The sequence below is a fragment of the Leptopilina boulardi genome, unplaced genomic scaffold, assembly GCF_019393585.1.
Source record: "Leptopilina boulardi isolate dan_hultmark-lab unplaced genomic scaffold, ZJU_Lbou_2.1 LbouV2_363, whole genome shotgun sequence".
Classification (NCBI taxonomy): domain Eukaryota; kingdom Metazoa; phylum Arthropoda; class Insecta; order Hymenoptera; family Figitidae; genus Leptopilina; species Leptopilina boulardi.
Window position 1 is genome coordinate 62,978 of NW_026137933.1, and position 20,325 is coordinate 83,302.

At 27.9% G+C, this 20,325-nt stretch overlaps 1 protein-coding gene across 1 annotated transcript; it reads left to right on the top strand.

Moving 5' to 3' along the window:
* Nucleotides 1-1,162: 1,162 nt before the first annotated feature.
* LOC127286853 (uncharacterized) lies at nucleotides 1,163-3,810 on the top strand. Its single transcript, XM_051313456.1, has 4 exons — nucleotides 1,163-1,281; nucleotides 2,821-2,875; nucleotides 2,999-3,151; nucleotides 3,429-3,810. The coding sequence occupies exons 2-4, from the start codon at nucleotides 2,848-2,850 to the stop codon at nucleotides 3,596-3,598; spliced, it is 351 nt and encodes a 116-aa protein (XP_051169413.1). The 5' UTR covers nucleotides 1,163-1,281; nucleotides 2,821-2,847; the 3' UTR covers nucleotides 3,599-3,810.
* The last annotated feature ends 16,515 nt before the right edge of the window (nucleotides 3,811-20,325 follow it).

Sequence of the window (20,325 nt, forward strand, 5' to 3'; positions counted from 1 at the left end):
CTTACACTTGAAAATTGTGCACCATTAATTCTACAATAAAATCCTACTCCAGCATATATAATAAAATTAAATTGATATGTAATTTTTTACTCAACACAATTAAATACTAGATAATAAAATCTTACACGTTAAAATTTAACCATAGAAAATATTACACATTTAATCTGCACGAAAAAATTGTACACAATGAGTAATTAGCCGTGTAGAATTTGTTTCGCACAATTTATTGTATAGAATTAAATTAATCGTTAAACATAATTTTTTAATTAAAAATTTTATTCCACTTTTTACTGAATTGTAGAATTTTTCTTGAGTAAGTTTTATGTATAAGGTTTTCCAGCGTGCAATTTAACGTATAGGATATTTTAAATAATATTTATTTATTTACTTGAAATTTTTTTTTCAAATCTCATTGTTTAGAATTTTTTGTGCAGATTTAATGTATAGAATTTTCTAGCATAGAATTTAACGCATATGGTTTTGTTATAGTATTTAATTGTGTTGAATACAATTTTCAAGTGAAGTGTTTATTTGTCAATTATAAGCTTCAAAACTGTTAAACATATTTTTTTGAAATATGAAGAATAACCATTTAAATTTTAATTTAATGTTTATTACATATCAACATCTCTTATTAATAAGGTTTAAAAGAAGAAATAACTTCCACGCAGATTCTCGTCCAGATTTTTCGAAAAATCTATACTTTATGAATTTTCGTCTAAAAATGCGTGTTGAATTTTTCATTAAAAACGTCGCACTTTTCGTTAAAAAAAGTTGTCAACAGATGAGAAATTTATACTAACCGAGGTTTGTCTATATAAGTAAACATATTACTAAAATACTTGTCTGTGGAGAGATAAATTAAATATTTTAATATATTCACTTAATGAAAATAAATTGAAATTATGTTAGGCATTCTTACAAGGAATATTTTTGAATCAAAGAATACAATTTTAATTTCTTAGAGACAAAAAATTAACCTCTTAGCTTCAAAGAAGGGAAAAAAATTAGACAGAAATTGTAATTTTTACTGTCAGTCAATATTTCTTGTGACAAGAAAGAAGGAAACTTAAGTGCAATTTCTATTGCAAAGAAAGGAATTTTAATGGCCAATCAGCGAAAAGCATGTTATTTCTTAGAATCGGAAAACAGAGGTCTCCACAAAAAAGATAAAAAAGTGTCTGATGAAAGAAGGGGTGGAGGAGTCAATTTGATAAAATTGGTGTTAATTTAACGTTCAGTAGACAAATTTTCTACGCTTTTTTTGGACCAATAAATCAGGTAAAATATTTTAATAAATAAATGTACACGTAAAAATAAAAAATAAAAATTAATTACTTTTTAATAATTAAAAGCATTTGATATTTACAAAACATGCCCACCACGTGTTTAGTTATAAAATCTTTTACTCTTATCTAATTTTTCTTTTTGAATTTTACTGTAACTTTTAATTAATAAATGATTTAAACAAAAGTATATATAAAATACATAATTCTTATTATGAAGACGGAAGAAATTAATTCGTTTTTAATAATAATTATAAGCAGTTGATATTTACAACGCATGCGCACAACAGGTGCTCGAAGAATTGTTATTTTTAATTAAATATATTTAAGTTTCATATCAATTTTGCATTCATAAATGTATTATTAATTAACAGTGTGTCTAACAATCAGGAAAATACGGAAATTTAAATGGTCGGGAAAAAATAAAGCAAAAATAGATAATTTGATTAAGTTTCTGGACTTTCTGGTTAATTCATTAAATTTTTTTTAAATTTCTTTAAATTAATTTTTTTACAAACGAAACAATGTTCTTAATTTTGTACCATGAATTCTAATTTTCTTGCATTTCTTTATTTTATTTCAATTTTTTGTTTCTAAAAATTGTCATCACCTAATATTTTTTTTTATTTATAAAAAATTTCGTTTTTTCTCAATTTTGTTTCTTAAATTTTGAATTTTTGTGTGAGTTCATACAATTTTTATATTTATTTACTTTTATAAACTAACGCTCAATGATTTTCAATTGTCCTACAACTTATAATTTTACTCTGAAAACGTATTAAATTTTCAATGACAATTTTTTCCACATTTTTTTCTTCAACTTCATTAGCCTTTCCCTGTTTTTAAATTCTGTTAACTAGAATTCTTAAAATTATTTATGTTTCTGTATAATTTCTATCATCTTTTTATTAATGCATAAATATATAAAATATATATAATTTGTTTTGACAAATTTCATTTTACAAGTTATGATAGCTTTTTTGAACCCCTTTCGATTGGTATAATATATTTTGAAAATAATTATAAATTTTACTTTTTTGGACGAAAGGCAAGATTTTTTTTTATCTTTTCAGATGAGAAGTGGCGTTTTATCTTACGTACTTTTTATTCGAAAATTAATATTTATTCCCCAACAGCTACGGACATTTCAGAATATCCTATGGACATCCTATCCGTATCCGGGAATTTGGATATCTCTAGAATGTTCTCAGGATATCTATGGATATCCCTGAGACATTCTATGGATATCCTACATTCCGGTTATCCCTAAAACATCTATAAGATATCCTGAATATCCAAATGCTGTTAGGGTTAATATTTTTATTTAATAATTAGTATTATAAATAATTAATTTCTTTCCTATATGTTAATTTATCTTAAAAAATTTATTAAGAACAATTATACTGTTATGCTGCATATTAATTATCAGTTACTACTCAAATAATATTTTTTACATTTGCCTACGAATTTATAGAAAATATTTTCATATATGACCTCTGGAACCTTTAACTTTTATGTCCTTCTGATCTTTTAGGTTGCTTTGTCTATAAAATTGACAATTATGGACCCAAATTTATTACCAATACCAGGTAAACGAAAATTTATTTTTTCATAATTCTGAACTATGTACTTATTATAGGATGATTTTAAAAAAGTTTATTTCGAAAAAATGTTTACGTCATATTTCACTGGTAAAACTTAATGTTTGTCAGGAACATCAAGAGAATGTGTAAATGAAATATTTCAAGAGGAGATTTTTTATCAAGAAGAAGTCGCCTTCGTTGATGAGGAAAATGATTCCCTGCTTCAAGAAGAAGCTGTTATCGACAATGCGCAAACTGACGACCACACCTATGCATTAGAGAGTATGTTTAAAAATATTTAATAAAATTGGAGAAAATTTAAAAGTAAATTTTAATTTTTACGATTATACTTTCAACAATTATTACAATATAATGTACAAATACATCATTTTTTTCAAACATTCTTTAGAATAATATTATGTATTTGAGTTAAATTGTTACACTAATTCTTAAAATATGTTTTAAAGATTACAAAAGAATTTTATTCACTTAACAAAGAACATACGACTTTTCTAATTAGATAAAATTGTTAATTAATTTTACTTTCACAATCCTTTAGCTGAAAAAACTTATTCAAGTCGAATAACACAACCAGTCACAATGAGAACATATAAGACATATGAACGGCATTTTGGAACAACATATCGTTGGCACAAATCAGGGCGGCCAAAGAAAATCCCAAAGGACGGACGAACTTTCACGTACATATATTCTTACAAACTTCATTAAAATTACCCAACTGTTAAATAAGTAAAACAAAATGCAAATTTTTTTGATATAATATTTATACCACCCACACAGCCTGAACTTGCAGCAATATTCGCAACATTGCCTCAATATTGCTGAAATTTTCAAATGTTTAAAATAATTTGAATTTTCGATTAAAAATACTTTTTTTTATTATTAATTTTTAGCAATTTATTGTTGATTTTACAATTTTTGGTTAGAAACCTTTAATATTGTACTTAATTTAAAAACATCAATCAAATCAATTATTATTTACTCAATAATTAATTGAGCCGCTGGATTCTAGAAGGACACGTACATTTTTCCGGCCGGAAAACGAAGTCCTCTGGTCACTCAAAATTCATTTTTCGAATTTTAGTATTTTTCGAGCATATTCTTATACAGAATTCGATTTCGCATCTTTCTTAATAAAAAAACTTTTCATCTTTTTCCGGTTTCCAAATATAAGAAAAAAACTAGTTTTTTGGAAACGTAAAATTTAATTCTTTTTTTGACTTCAACTCGCAATAGCTCAGTCAATTTTACGAGTTTTTCACTCAAACCAAAACAAAAATACGTGTTATTATATCCTACCAGTGACTAAAAAAGAAAAAAGTTGTTTTGATTAAAAATAAAAAAGTTATTAATTTTTTATTGAGACATTGCGAAATTCGTGAAGTGCAATTTTCTCAATGCGGGGAATTTCGACAAATTTTTAGCAGCAATAAACTTCCAGTGAGAAAGTTGTCCATTATGGTCCAAAGAAGTTTTCTGGAAAGTTACAATGCAATTGAACAATTAATAACGAAAGCGTGAATGTTTAAACTTTAAAGTTGTGCGAGCGACAGAACGTTTGGCATGTATTTGCATCCATAACATGCTGGATTGTATTATTACGTAGCAAATACATGACAAACGTTCAGTCGCTTGCGCAACTTTAAAGTTTAAACATTCACGCTTTCGTTATTAATTGTTCAATTGCATTGTAACTTTCCAGAAAACTTCTTTGGACCTTAATGGACAACTTTCTCACTGAAAGTTTATTGCTGCTAAAAATTTGTCGAAATTCCCCGCATTGAGAAAATTGCACTTCACGAATTTCGCAATGTCTCAATAAAAAATTAATAACTTTTTTATTTTTAATCAAAACAACTTTTTTCTTTTTTAGTCACTCGTAGGATATAATAACACGTATTTTTGTTTTTGTTTGAGTGAAAAACTCGTAAAATTGACTGAGCTAGTGCGAGTTGAAGTCAAAAAAAACAATTAAATTTTACGTTTCCAAAAAACTAGTTTTTCTCTTATATTTCGAAACCGGAAAAAGATGAAAAGTTTTTTTATTAAGAAAGAAAGATGCGAAATCGAATTCTGTATAAGAATATGCTCGAAAAATATTAAAATTCGAAAAATGAATTTTGAGTGACCAAAGGACTTCGTTTTCCGACCGGAAAAATTTACGTGTCCTTCTAGAATCCAGCGGCTCAATTAATTATTTTTTTACAAATTTTTTATATCGGCACGGACACCAAAAATTGTGTTTATAATTATTGTTAAATAAATCAAATTCCTTTGCGGTATTCATTTTGAAAATCTTACTTATTTTACCGTTTCAACATGTTTTTGTAAAAAAAGTTTCATTTATTTTTATCACATGTTAACATTTCTTATCATTACAGTTACATGAGATGTGCCTTCCAATATAAGTCTACATGCACTGGAAGAGGTATTTCATACGACGATGACAAAGACAACGTCCATGTAACCAAAGAGCATCTTCCAAACTGCTCATTTAATAATGATGCTGCCAAACAGAGGAGTGCTCTTCTGAAAAAAAGCTTCTCCAATCCGGAAAATCCGAATAAAGTTTTCAAAGAAGTCAGAAGAGAGTAAGTGAATACATTTATTATTAACGCATAAAAGTATAATTGTAAATTTATCATTAAATTACCAGATAAAAACAAATGAATATGCTTCAGTGATAAATTTTTAAAGTTGTTCATCACGAATCCAAAGACAATTTTTAAAATCAAAAAATTGTAGATAAAATGTGGCGGACTGTATTAAAAAATTATATAAAAATATTTTTACAAGATTTTTTTTGTTTACAAAAATTAAAACCACTAACTTTTGAAATATATAAGTATTTTCTATGTTTGTCAATATAAATTTTCCATGCATTGTAATTAGCAATCTAAAAAAAACCCTTATGTCTCAAGTTTTAAGCAACATGAATCGCTTTTGGAAAAAATCGCCCATACTGAATTTGTCATTTTTAATTTTTAAAAACGAACATCGGATTTGTAATTAGTAGCCCATAAACTACAAAATTATATGTACATTATTAAAATATTAAAGTAGAATTTTATTATTTTAGAAACACGCAATTAACAAGAACTCTTCCGTATGATTATGTATCGAGGACACTTCGACGGTGGATGAGGAATGGTTCTCCAGCTGTGCCAAGGCACATTGTTGATGTGGAAGAGGTGCTTAACTGCAATGTTTGGAAGCAGAGAATGATGTACGACATAGCAGAAACATCACATCCAGTTTCGGTTGTTGGTGTTACTGACGATGACAACTTTTGTCACATCATTTTCTATGCCCCAGAATTTCTTTCTAAAGTTCTTTCAATTGACGAGCCTTCCGCAGCAGTCGACGGAACTTTCAGAACTGTTCCATGGCTGAAAGGTGCTTCTCAACAACTCATTTTTTCTGTCTTCTCTTATGGAAAGGTAACATTAAAAATATTTCTAATAATTATCCATATGTGTATCTCAACAAAAACATCTTTGATGCAAAAAGTTACGCAAAGTAAAAATTGTCTCCAAACAATTTGTGAAATGAAAGTTAGCCAAGTAAAATATACGACCAACTTAAATCTTAATTAGTTTCTTCAATTACATTTTAACAATATGCGTGTATTTTGGAAAAAAAATTAAATAGAGTTAAATAATTATTTAAATAATTGATTGAAATCGAATTCCTAATTAATAAAAATCTGTATCACCCGCAATATTGAAAAACTTGGCGTGAATAATTTTTTCATATTTTTATATGCTGTAAACAGGTTAAAGGAAAATTGAAGGACTTAAAATATTTAACAATTATTCACGCCAAGTTTTTCAATATTGCGGGTGATACAGATTTTTATTAATTAGGAAATCGATTTCAATCAATTATTTAAATAATTATTTAACTCTATTTAATTATTTTTTTCAAATACACGCATATTGTTAAAATGTAATTGAAGAAACTAATTAAGATTTAAGTTGGTTTACATCATCACAAATTTTGGTCAAAAAAACCAGATATTAAATAAATAAATATTTTGAGAAAATAGATTCGCGGATTTTTTTTTACTTCCCGTCGATTCTCTACCGCGAATCTTGGCCCTTTATTAAAAAATAGACTTAAAGGAAGGTGGCAAAAAATAAATTTAGTGTATTTATCTAGTTTTAGAATTTTCCTAAAGTTTCAAACCTCGCTGCGTTCTAAAAATTATGAAAAAAATTTTTTGATTAAAATTTATGAACAAATATAATAAAAATAAGATGTTTAATTGATAAATGAACTTTTATTTATTTATTTATTCAATACATATCCCCGCAACTTTTATAATATACTTTATATACCGTAAGAATGATTTCATACTGATCATAGGTAAGCGTGAGTGCGAGAGAGATGCAAATGGAACTGCGCATAAGAGTGTCTTCGTCGCACTCGTGAGCTGTTTTATATTCAATCATTCTTACTGTATATTATTTAACATCTTTAGATTCTTGTATCGAATTATATTAATGAATTTATTAATTTGAATCAAATGCAAATTTCTTTTCCATTTTAAAATAAATTGTATGTTTTTTAAATATATATCCTATGTATTGGTAAAGTAACAGTTTTAATCAAAATTATGAAAATAAATTTGGCTATTAATGTAATATATTTTTAGTTTTTAAATTTTTCGAAATTGTTGGGTTAATTATTGTTGGATACATCTTGACATCTTAAAAAATTACTTTTGCAAAATTAAATATTGACTTATAGTGACTAAATTAATTTCAGATCACGCCATTGTTTTATGTAGTGATGAGCTCCAAGTCCTTTAATGCCTATAATTCTGTGGTACAAAAGATACGACAATTAGCTCCGAATTTAAATATCGAAAAGCTCAATTGCGATTTTGAAACAGCTCTAAGAAAAGCGTTTCTACAAAATTTTCCTGAGCTGCTAAAAATCATTGGATGCTACTTTCATTATGGCTACGTAAGTATGTTATGTGTTTTAAATTTTAAATGTAAATTAAATTTTTAAAATTAAAAAAATGCAATTTACATGAAATTTTTTTTAAATGTTGTAAAAGTACAGATATAATTGAGCTGCCGGATCAAAGAAGGGCACATAACTAATGCATTTTAAATGGGTTATGTGCCCTTCTTTGAGCCGGCAACTCAATTGTTATGTCTAAATAAATCTAATACAATTTTCTATGTTTAGAACATCGAAAAGCGGATCAACAAATTGCTACTACGAGCGTACTTAAATAAAAGTGAAACAATCTTAGATTTCACAGAAAAATTAAAATATTTAGCACTGTTACCTGCTGAAGACATAAGCTACATTTTTGATTATCTTGTGGAAACTTTACCAGATGAAAAAATTCAAAAAGAAAATAGCACAGATTTCGTCTCTATTAGGGAAGTGTTAGATCCCTTGATCTCATATTATAAGAGAATTTGGCTGAAGCAAATTACTCCAAATGTATTTTCTGTTTTCAAGGAAGAAAAAAGGACGAACAATGATACGGAAAGAAACAATCGCTCCTGGAACGAGTTTATGGGCTGCCATCCGAACCTTATCACATATATTCGTAAGTATATCATATAAATTTTTAATTTAAGTATGAAATCAAAAATATTAATTTAAACTGGAAATCCTGGTAAACTCATTAATTTTCATATTTGTTATACATTTTTTAGTTACAAACTTAGAAAATCGTGAAATCACAATTATCTACTTATTTCATAACAAAGAAATGATATATTTAAAGTAATTTTTAAAATGTTTTTTTTTGTAAAAGACAAACCATCTATTTTGTTAAAAGTTATTTCTAACATTAGAGTTGCAATATAAATTTTCCAGGTTTATTAAATTTTTCAAATAGTGAAAAGTAAATAATTAATTCTTGAATTGTTATATTATTCTTATTCTTACTCAAATAAATTATACAAATTAATATCTCATTTTTTTCAGGAAGACTTATCATTCTTATCAAGGATACTGATCTCGATTTTGAGGAAAGACGTAGGAATGGCGTCAACAAGCGCAAACTCTCAGAGGACGAGAAACATGCAGAAAGAATAATAAATGGCGGATGGAAGATAATTGAAAATTCTCATAATTGCATGTTCCGTGAGCGTCGCAAGAGAATATTAGAGTTTTTATATTCTTGCCGTCATATAAAATATGATTTTATTGAAGTACAAAAAACAGTCCTTGAGGGAGGTAATTACAAACACTACTTACACTGTAAAAATAAATATAAATAAATAATAAGTAAACACATTTTTTCATATACTAATAAATTAATTTATGTTTACAAGATGAAATACGTCCTGCATCGATAGTGGATACATCCTCCATCGTCAAAAGTACTCCGTGGGATGATAGGGTGCAATTTGATAATGCGTCCTGGACGTGCCCTATTTGCTCTATAGAAACGGAAAATGAATTAAATTATTTTACACATGTTGAGTCAGCGCACGCTCTTCTAACGTGTAAAGAGTGCGGTGATCTGTACAATAGTCTCTCAGATCATACACATTGTGGTAACTATTACAATTTTGTTTTATATTTTTGGTACCGGAAAATTCTAATAAGATGTTCGAAGAAAATTGCAATACGAAACATTTTTTTAAATGAGTATTTATAAAATAACGAATAAAATTCGAAATTTCTCTCTTTTGTAAAAGAACAAAAGAGAGTTAAAAGAATTATCTAAATTAACGACATGGAAATTGTTTCTTTTAAAATTTAACTGAATAAAAAATATGTTACATAATAATAAAATAAAAGATAAATTTGTTCATTAATAAGTTTATTTTTATATAATTTTGACAGAAAAAAATTCTTATAAGTTCAATAGAAAATTTAGCGAGAGATCTAAATTCGTTGTTCTCTAAAAAACATTTATTACATTACACATTTTAATTTTAAATCTAATAGCAATAGAGATGCCATCAACTGTTGACGACACAGACATTTCTATTCCACATGGTAAGTGTAAAGAAAAATGTTAGGTTTGTAATTGTTCTATGTATAAATTATTTTTGTCATAAATAAAGTACTCTTCTTTTAGCGACAGAAGTAACTTTGATGACATCTTTGTCATCAACGGAAGCATTACCAGTGGCAATAGATATGGAAGCTGTAGTACCAACAATTACATCAATTCGTCGAAATCAGCGGCAAAGGCCAGGTAACATAGAGAAACAATTTATTGAAAATTAATCGATAAAAATTACTAATAATTGATTTTCTTTTATTATCACAGCTGAAGGAAAGTACAACTCCTACCCACCTGTTGGAAAAATGCGTAAGAATAAAAACTTGTTATTGCTGGTTAAGGGGAGTCACAACCTTTATTTTGGACCCTTTAAATTTTAATGATGGCCGGAAGTTATTTTCTTACATTATTTGGGTCCTGAAAATATACAGGATAATCAATTTTTGACCATTTTAGAATTTTTATTTTTTAAAAAAATTATAATTTTTGACAATCTACGAAATTCTAAAGAATCATTAAAAAAGTGTGGAAAATATTTGACGATAGAAAATATTCAAAATTGTGGAAGAAGCTAGATTTTTAAAAGATTTATTTTTTAGGACTTTAATCTCTAAAATGGACAAAAATTAAAATTGTTTTTTACCTTTCTGTATGTTTTTAGGACTCCAATGATGCAAGAAAAAAAATATAATTTACTGCGATTATTAAAATTTAAAGGATTCAAAATTAAGAGTGGTGACTCTCTTTAATTTATTGTAACTATCTATATTAATAATAGCCCTACCGAATTAACAAATACTATTCTAAACAGAAAATACGTAAATTTAAAAAAACATTTATTTTTTGATATATTATTTCTTAACGTTTTAAAAAGATTTTTGAAGTCAATTAATCTCATTTTAACATTTATAAAGTTAAAATCAGATTAAAATGAAAAAATAACTAGGGTAAATGCACTACTTGCGGCACGATTCGAATCAAAACATCTTTGAAATAGAAAATTCGACATTTTTATTGTTTAAACTCAATTCAAGACTTATTAAACTAAAAGCTTATGTTATTAAGATATTTAAAAAAATTTAAACTTTATAAAAATCGATTATTTAAACAAATATGAGAAATTAAAATTAATACCGTAATTTTTTACTGTGGCGCGTTTGTATCAGTTTCGGTGTATCAATTTTCGTGACCAAAATTACGTGTATTTTGAAGATACTTTGCCCGCCGAAATTGGAGTCAATGGAAATCTTAAAAATGTATTAATTGCGGCGCGAAAAAAATTTAATCTCAAATAATTAAATTAATAATTGTTTAAATGTGCATCTTTATAAGTAATTGTATAAAAAAAAGATTAAAATAATTTTTTAAAATCATTTTGCCAGTTATATTAAATGTAATAGTAATAATAGTTTTTTTTCATGAACGCGCCGTAATTGATGCACTCGCCGTAATTGGTACGTTTACCCTAATAGATTTAAGGTTTGTAAAAAATATTTTAAATAAATTTATTTCAGTTACTACATTATGATATTTAACAAGATTGAGAAAAAAATTTTCCTCACTTTTACCCGAATTATCATCAGTTTTTCCTTGTTATATAGTACCTAATTCATGTTATATAATTTAATGCAATATAATAGCCGACTAATTAAAATGTAGTTGCAAACTTATAATTAGAAAAGACAAATATTAAATGCAATAATTTACAGCAATATTACTTTAAAAAATGTGAAGAATTTTAAAAGTACCAAAACTTGAAGGAAAATTCTCGATAAAAATAAAAAATTTTGAAAAGAATTTAAAGGAAAAAACTTTAAGAATGTCAATAGCTAGTTAATAAAATAATGTGTAAAATCATAAATTTCAGAGATAATTAAACGGACAGTGACTCCAGGTGAAAGAAAAGCAAAAAAAAGAAAAGCAGACTGGGCAGCAGTAAAGAGTGTGGCAACTAAAAAAGGTATCAACTTATGAAATTTCTCAATATATTTACAATAACTAGTATAACTACTAATTGTACTAATTTTTTATAATATTGATGAAAATAGCTCTACTACATCAGGCATCAACATCATCATCAATACCTTCAACCGATCCTGTAGTGAATACAGAAATATTATCTGTTGTTGCAAAGACAAATCAACTCCAGTCACCTTCGAACGTTACAGACGTTGTTGCAAAGACAAATCAACTCCAGTCACCTTCGAACGTTAAAGACAAGGAAGGAAAAAAACCTAGAATCGTTTCTATGATTTCATATCCAAGTACAAAACGTAAATATAAAAAAATACATATATTCAAGCATATTACAGGGATTACAGGTTGGTTAACTTTTTTCCAAAAGATTATTTATCATCATTTATTTATTCTATCTCAAAACTCGACAGAGTAGATTTTTCGCCAAAAAATTTTTTTGTAAAATAACTTTCTGATTAATAGAAACTATCTTCAATAATAATTCTGTAAATTCCAAATTCTTAATTTTTAAAATAAAAAATTTCCTTTATGAATCAGCAAAAAAAAGATACAAGCAGTGAATCCTATAATTATTAAAAAAAAAAAAATAAAATTAATAAAAAACCAATGTTTTCAGCGGCATTGCAGATAAGAAGTATCAACAACTCAAGGACTTGTGTTGACAAAATCGCGAAAAATCAAAGTTAAATATTTTTTTGTAAATTTCCTCGTTTTCCCGCACTTTGTTTATCCTGCGAAACGACAAAAAAGGACACTTTTAACAAAAATTAAATTTTTATGAAAAATTTTTATATGTAAAACAATCGAAATATATATTTTTTCCAGTCGACAATTTTCTATTTAAAATTTTCTCTTTTCCGCAATTCGTTGTTCCTGAAAAAACGAAAGAAAAAGAAATCCAGACTCTTGCAAAAATTTGAATTTTTATCGAAAATACAACGGAAAACACTCGCGAAAAGTCGAAATTATTTATTTTTTCCAATCGATAATTTACTTTCTTAAATATCCCCGTTTTCCGCAATTTGTTGTTCCTGAAAAAGCGAAAGAAAAAGAAATCAGAACTCTTTTGCAAAAATTTGAATAAAAAAAACTGTAAAAATCGAAATCATATATTTATTTTCAGTGGACAATTTTTTTGATTAAATTTCCTCTTCTCCCACACTTTGTTCGTCCTGAAAGAACGAAAGAGAAAGAAATCCGAACTCTTTTGCCAAAATTTGACTTTAAAAAAAATGTAAACATGGTGGTCATAATTTTTATGATTTTTAATTCCTGGTCATTTCTCGGTCAAAATTTGATAATAATTTCATTTTTTCACACAAAAAATGACTATGTCTCTAAAAAATTCATAACTTTTTTATTTTTTAATATTAATTCTTCTAATAAATTTTAATAATGCACTAATACAAAAAATAATTAGATACTTACCAATTTATAAAAAAAATCGGAAAACAATCGATGAAAATCAAAATTGTATTTTTATTCTCAATTAACAATTTTCTTTTTTAAATTTTCTCGTTTTCTTGCACTTTGTGGATCCTGAAAAACAAAAGAAAAAAAAATTCGGACATTTTTGTCGAAATTTGCCTTTTTATGAGGGAAAATAAGAAAACACTCTCGAAAAATCGAAATAATACATTTTTTTAACCTCGACAATTTTCTTTTTAAAATTTTCTCTTTTCCCGCACTTTGTTGATCCTGAAAAAAAAAAGAAAAAGAAATCCGAACACGTTTGTCGAAATTTGACAATTTATCAAAAAAAATTGGAAATCACTGCCGATAAATCGAAATTAAATATTTTTTTACCGCCAACAATTTTCTTTTTAAAAATTCCTGTTTTCCCGCACTATGTTGATCCTAAAAAAACGAAAGAAAAAGAAATCCGAACACTTTTGTCAAAATTTGTCAATTTATCAAAAAAAATCGTAAAACACTCGCGAAAAATCGAAATTATATCCACTTTTACGATAATTCGACTTTTAATCCGAAAAAGATCTGAAAAACTCAGGAAAAATCGAAATAAAATATTTTTTTACCGCCAACAATTTTCTTTTTTAAATTTCCTCTTTTCCCGCACTTCGTTGATCCTGAAAAAACGAAAGAAAAAGAAGTTCGACTTGTTTTGTCGAAATTTGACATTTTATCAAAATAAATCGGAAACCACTCGCGAAAAATCGAAATTATTTATTTTATTGCCGTGGACAATTTTCTTTTTTAAATTTCCTGTTTTCCCGCTTTCGTTGATCCTGAAAAAACGAAAGAAAAAGAAATTCGACTAGTTTTGTCGAAATTTGACATTTTATCAAAATAAATCGGAATCGATCCTGAAAAATCGAAAGAAAAAGAAATCCGAACACTTTTGTCTTAATTTGTCAATTTATCAAAAAAAATCGTAAAACACTCGCGAAAAATCGAAATTATATCCACTTTTACGATAATTCGACTTTTAATCCGAAAAATATCTGAAAAACTCAGGAAAAATCGAAATAAAATATTTTTTTACCGCCAACAATTTTCTTTTGTAAATTTCCTCTTTTCCCGCACTTCGTTGATCCTGAAAAAACGAATGAAAAAGAAGTTCGACTTGTTTTGTCGAAATTTGACATTTTATCAAAAAAAATCGGCAACCACTCGCGAAAAATCGAAATAAAATATTTTTTTACCGCCAACAATTTTCTTTTTTAAATTTCCTGTTTTCCCGCACTTCGTTGATCCTGAAAAAACGAAAGAAAAAGAAATCCGAACACTTTTGTCTTAATTTGACATTTTATCAAAAAAAATCGGCAACCACTCGCGAAAAATCGAAATAAAATATTTTTTTACCGCCAACAATTTTCTTTTTTAAATTTCCTGTTTTCCCGCACTTCGTTGAACCTGAAAAAACGAAAGAAAAAGAAATTCGACTAGTTTTGTCGAAATTGGACAAATTATCAAAAAAAATTTCGAAATTACTCGTGAAAAATCGAAATAATTTATTTTATTGCCGTGGACAATTTTCTTTTTAAAAATTCATGTTTTCCCGCACTATGTTGATCCTGAAAAAACGAAAGAAAAAGAATTCCGAACACTTTTGTCTTAATTTGACATTTTATCAAAAAAAATCGGAAACCACTCGCGAAAAATCGAAATAAAATATTTTTTTACCGCCAACAATTTTCTTGTTTAAATTTCCTGTTTTCCCGCACTTCGTTGATCCTGAAAAATCGAAAGAAAAAGAAATCCGAACACTTTTGTCTTAATTTGACATTTTATCAAAAAAAATCGGAAACCACTCGCGAAAAATCGAAATAAAATATTTTTTTACCGCCAACAATTTTCTTGTTTAAATTTCCTGTTTTCCCGCACTTCGTTGATCCTGAAAAAACGAAAGAAAAAGAAGTTCGACTAGTTTTGTCGAAATTGGACATATTATCAAAAAAAATTTCGAAATTACTCGTGAAAAATGGAAATAATTTATTTTATTGCTGTGGACAATTTTCTTTTTTAAATTTCTTGTTTGCCGCACTATGTTGATCCTAAAAAAACGAAAGAAAAAGAAATCCGAACACTTTTGTCAAAATTTGTCAATTTATCAAAAAAAATCGTAAAACACTCGCGAAAAATCGAAATTATATCCACTTTTACGATAATTCGACTTTTAATCCGAAAAAGATCTGAAAAACTCAGGAAAAATCGAAATAAAATATTTTTTTACCGCCAACAATTTTCTTTTTTAAATTTCCTCTTTTCCCGCACTTCGTTGATCCTGAAAAAACGAAAGAAAAAGAAGTTCGACTTGTTTTGTCGAAATTTGACATTTTATCAAAATAAATCGGCAACCACTCGCGAAAAATCGAAATAAAATATTTTTTTACCGCCAACAATTTTCTTTTTTAAATTTCCTGTTTTCCCGCACTTCGTTGATACTGAAAAAACGAAAGAAAAAGAATTCCGAACACTTTTGTCTTAATTTGACATTTTATCAAAAAAAATCGGCAACCACTCGCGAAAAATCGAAATAAAATATTTTTTTACCGCCAACAATTTTCTTTTTTAAATTTCCTGTTTTCCCGCACTTCGTTGATCCTGAAAAAACGAAAGAAAAAGAAATCCGAACACTTTTGTCTTAATTTGACATTTTATCAAAAAAAATCGGCAACCACTCGCGAAAAATCGAAATAAAATATTTTTTTACCGCCAACAATTTTCTTTTTTAAATTTCCTGTTTTCCCGCACTTCGTTGAACCTGAAAAAACGAAAGAAAAAGAAATTCGACTAGTTTTGTCGAAATTGGACAAATTATCAAAAAAAATTTCGAAATTACTCGTGAAAAATCGAAATAATTTATTTTATTGCCGTGGACAATTTTCTTTTTAAAAATTCATGTTTTCCCGCACTATGTTGATCCTGAAAAAACGAAAGAAAAAGAATTCCGAACACTTTTGTCTTAATTTGACATTTTATCAAAAAAAATCGGAAACCACTCGCGAAAAATCGAAATAAAATATTTTTTTACCGCCAACAATTTTCTTGTTTAAATTTCCTGTTTTCCCGCACTTCGTTGATCCTGAAAAATCGAAAGAAAAAGAAATCCGAACACTTTTGTCTTAATTTGACATTTTATCAAAAAAAATCGGAAACCACTCGCGAAAAATCGAAATAAAATATTTTTTTACCGCCAACAATTTTCTTGTTTAAATTTCCTGTTTTCCCGCACTTCGTTGATCCTGAAAAAACGAAAGAAAAAGAAGTTCGACTAGTTTTGTCGAAATTGGACATATTTATTTATTTATTTTATTTAATTACAATGTACGGGCTTACAAGTAAAAAGTTAAAAATGCCCTTTAGTGCAAAAGCACTTAATATTATAAAAATATATAATGAATATAATCACAGAATGACGAAATCATGTAGGTGACTTATCGACTAATACAAAATTAATTTTCGTAAGTCGTTTGTGAATTTTCCTAAAGATATACCAAAAAAGTCTAACGCGTGACAGTACTCGTTACCTCTAGTACAAATTCTGTTAATAACACTGTTGTCTAAATAGTTAGATTTATTAAATTTAACTCTGAACAGTTTTTGATTTCTTAAACCTTTTGAAGGAATAATAAAATTTATTTTTGACAATATTGATGGACAATCGATTAATCCGTTAATAATTTTGAACAATAATAGTAGGTCCAAAAAAATAATTCTGTCGTAGAATTTTGGAACCATTAGTTTATTTCTTAAATCTGTATAATCGTGACTGAGTATGTTGTAATATACACCAACTTGTCTTGCTGCAAAACGGAGAAATTTATTTTGAACACGCTCTAGTTTTAATAATTGGTACTCTTGGTATGGGACCCATATTGCTATTGCAAATTCTAATTTTGATCTGGCTAAAGCAAAAAATAATGACTTTAAGACCACTATGTTCTTAAAATGACACGCATTTCTTTGGATTGAGCCAAACACTTTAAGTGCCGCGTTAACAGTATTAGCAATATGAGTATCAAACCTTAGATTAGATGAAAAAGTGACCCCCAAGTCACTCAGGTTGGAAACCCTACTCAATTGTTCACCGCCCACAACATAGTTATACAAAATTGGATTTTCATGTCTAAAGAAAGATATTACACTACATTTCTTAACGTTAAGAGTTAGCCTTATATCGGCAGACCATCTCACGAGATTATTAAGATCATTTTGTACATTAGAACAATCATCATTACACGTAATAACTTTATAGATTTTTAGATCATCCGCAAATAGTGAAAAATTGCAATGCAATATTGACTTATCTACATTATTAATGTATAACAAACAGAGAAGAGGTCCTAGGTGAGATCCTTGGGGAACACCAGAAGTAGCTATAAATGGTAACGCGTATTCGCTATTTACACGTACAGACAAGTAACGATCTTTAAGATAACTACCGAACCACAATATAAACCCGCGAGTGAATCCAAATGTGTCTAGTATATCTAGTAGTATGCAATGATCAACTTTATCAAATGCCTTAGAGAAATCAGTGTATATTACATCAACTTGTTTGCCATCCCCAACGTTTTCAAATAAAAATTCAGTAAAACATGTTAGATTTGTAATTATTGAACGTTTCTTCATAAAGCCGTGTTGTTGTAGAATTACAGAATGTGAAACATGACTGTAAATAATATCATAAATCAAGCTTTCAAATATTTTTGATATAGAGCTAAGAATTATTATTGGTCTGTAATTCGATATATCGTTTTTGTTACCAGATTTGTAAACTGGAACAAGAATACCTTTTTTCCATTCAGAGGGAAAAATTCCCGACTTTAATGACATATTAAATAGTATATAAAGTGGCTCAATAAAATACTCATGACAAGATTTTAAGAAAGAAGGCGGGATATCATCAGGTCCCGCCCCCTTATTACTATCTAGACCTTTAAGTTTAGTACGAATGTCTGATCTTTTAATTGACACAGAATGTAAATTATTAAAATTTGAGAAAGCAAAGTTAGAATTGTTACTGTTATTCAAACTATCGTGATAAACATTCTTAAAAAATTCCGCAAATAAATTAGCAATATCTCTATCGTTGTCGACTTCTACATCTAACAATTTCATTATCTTAGGTATACCACTATCATTACGTGAAGCATTCGCAAAATTCCAAAACTTTTTTGGACAATCCAGCAATGATTTTTCAATGTTCACAATATAAGAATCATAACAAAATTTTGACAATTTTTTACACTCTGACCTTAAGTTTGAGAAAGTATTATAATTGTATTTAGTACTGTTTTGTTTGTACCTCCTATGTGCAATTTTTTTAAAACAAGTAATACGCTTTAAGTCTTGGCTAAACCAAGACGGATATTTATTTTGAAAAACTACTTTAATTGGAACAAAAAATTCAAACGCTGTATAAACGTATTCATAAAAAATATTTAAAGCAAAATTAACATCAGTGTTATTTAGACAAGTACCCCAATCAATATTACCAAAAAAAGACATAAATCCAGCATAATTTGCATTTTTAAAATCATACTTATATAAGCGAGAGTCCGAAGCAGTAGATAAGTGCGCATAATCAGTATTAATCGTAAACAAAATTGGAGGATGTAATACATCGATTGGAACAATTATATCGATCGCCAAAGTAAGCGTATAGTTGTATGAATTATAAAATAAAAGATCTAAGATCGTATTACAACTGTTAGTAAAAGTGTTCAATTGATTCAAATTTAAATAGTTTAATAACTCAAAAATAATATCTGCAATTTTTCTTTGTGATAGTGAAGAACTCGGCAAACAACTATTAGCCAAATTAAGATTTGAGTTATAATCCCAACAAATAAAAGGTGTGTTGAAATCACCCAAGATACATAATACGGCATGTGGATATGACAAAGCAACATTTTCTAAAATTTTATTAACTGTAATATAAATATTTATGTCCGAATTTGGAGGTATATAAAAGGCACAAAAAATATAAATATCAGAATTTATGTGACATTTTACCAATAAATGTTCAATTGAATTTACTTCAGATTCGATCAACGAAGCACGTAAAAAAAACTCGTAGCAATCAGTACACCCCCACCACGTTTAAATACACTAGAAAGAGAACACCTGTCAAACCTGAATATGTTACAATTATGAAATCCCAATTCATTATTGTGGAAGTCATCATTTAGCCATGTTTCAGTAAATACAAAAATGTCATATATTGTTGAAGACAGACTATGGCGTAAAGCATCCAATTTCGTTCTGAGACCTCTCACATTTTGGTAATATAAATTGACATCAGTTTTAGGTAAGTGTGTAGCTGAGGAGACAGATGATTCACAGCGCGTATTAGTGGGGATAGACTGGGAGGGAGTATTCTGAATGTAGGAGTGAGAACTCACACATTTGGAGACTGTATGTCTGGAGTCACCAGCTGTTTCACTGCTTGCGAAGTGAGAATAGACGCCCGATCTACTACCACTGGCAGTGTGCGTTTGATTAGCACCGGTACACCTCGTTGGTATATTAAATGGAGATCTTTCTCTCCCTGAGAAATTCGATGCTCTAATTCCTTTTTCAGCGATGTTAATTCCTCCAGTTGGTTTTTCGTTTTGTCTGGATGCAGTGATATCCCTTGCAGTGTATTGTCCAGTGCAGCCTTCTTTGCTCTTATAAATTCTATGTGCAGTGACTTCGCCAAAGTTTCGTTTTTCAGCACCAGCATTATTGGTCTTGGTTTCTGGTTGCCCTGTTTAAAATTGCCAATTCTATGAATCTTAGTACCAGCTATTGAGGAAGAGTCGAAAAATGTTGAAACAAGCTTGAGTGTATTAAATACGTCAGTTTTTTTATCATCATTGTCACAAGTAGTGACACTTGATTCAGAAAGACCAAACAGTATTAAATTACATTTTCGTTTTATTCTGTCCTCAAGTTCAGATAAACAGTTATTAATTTGAGAAAAACGATCTAATTTTGTAGACGCATTATTTGATAA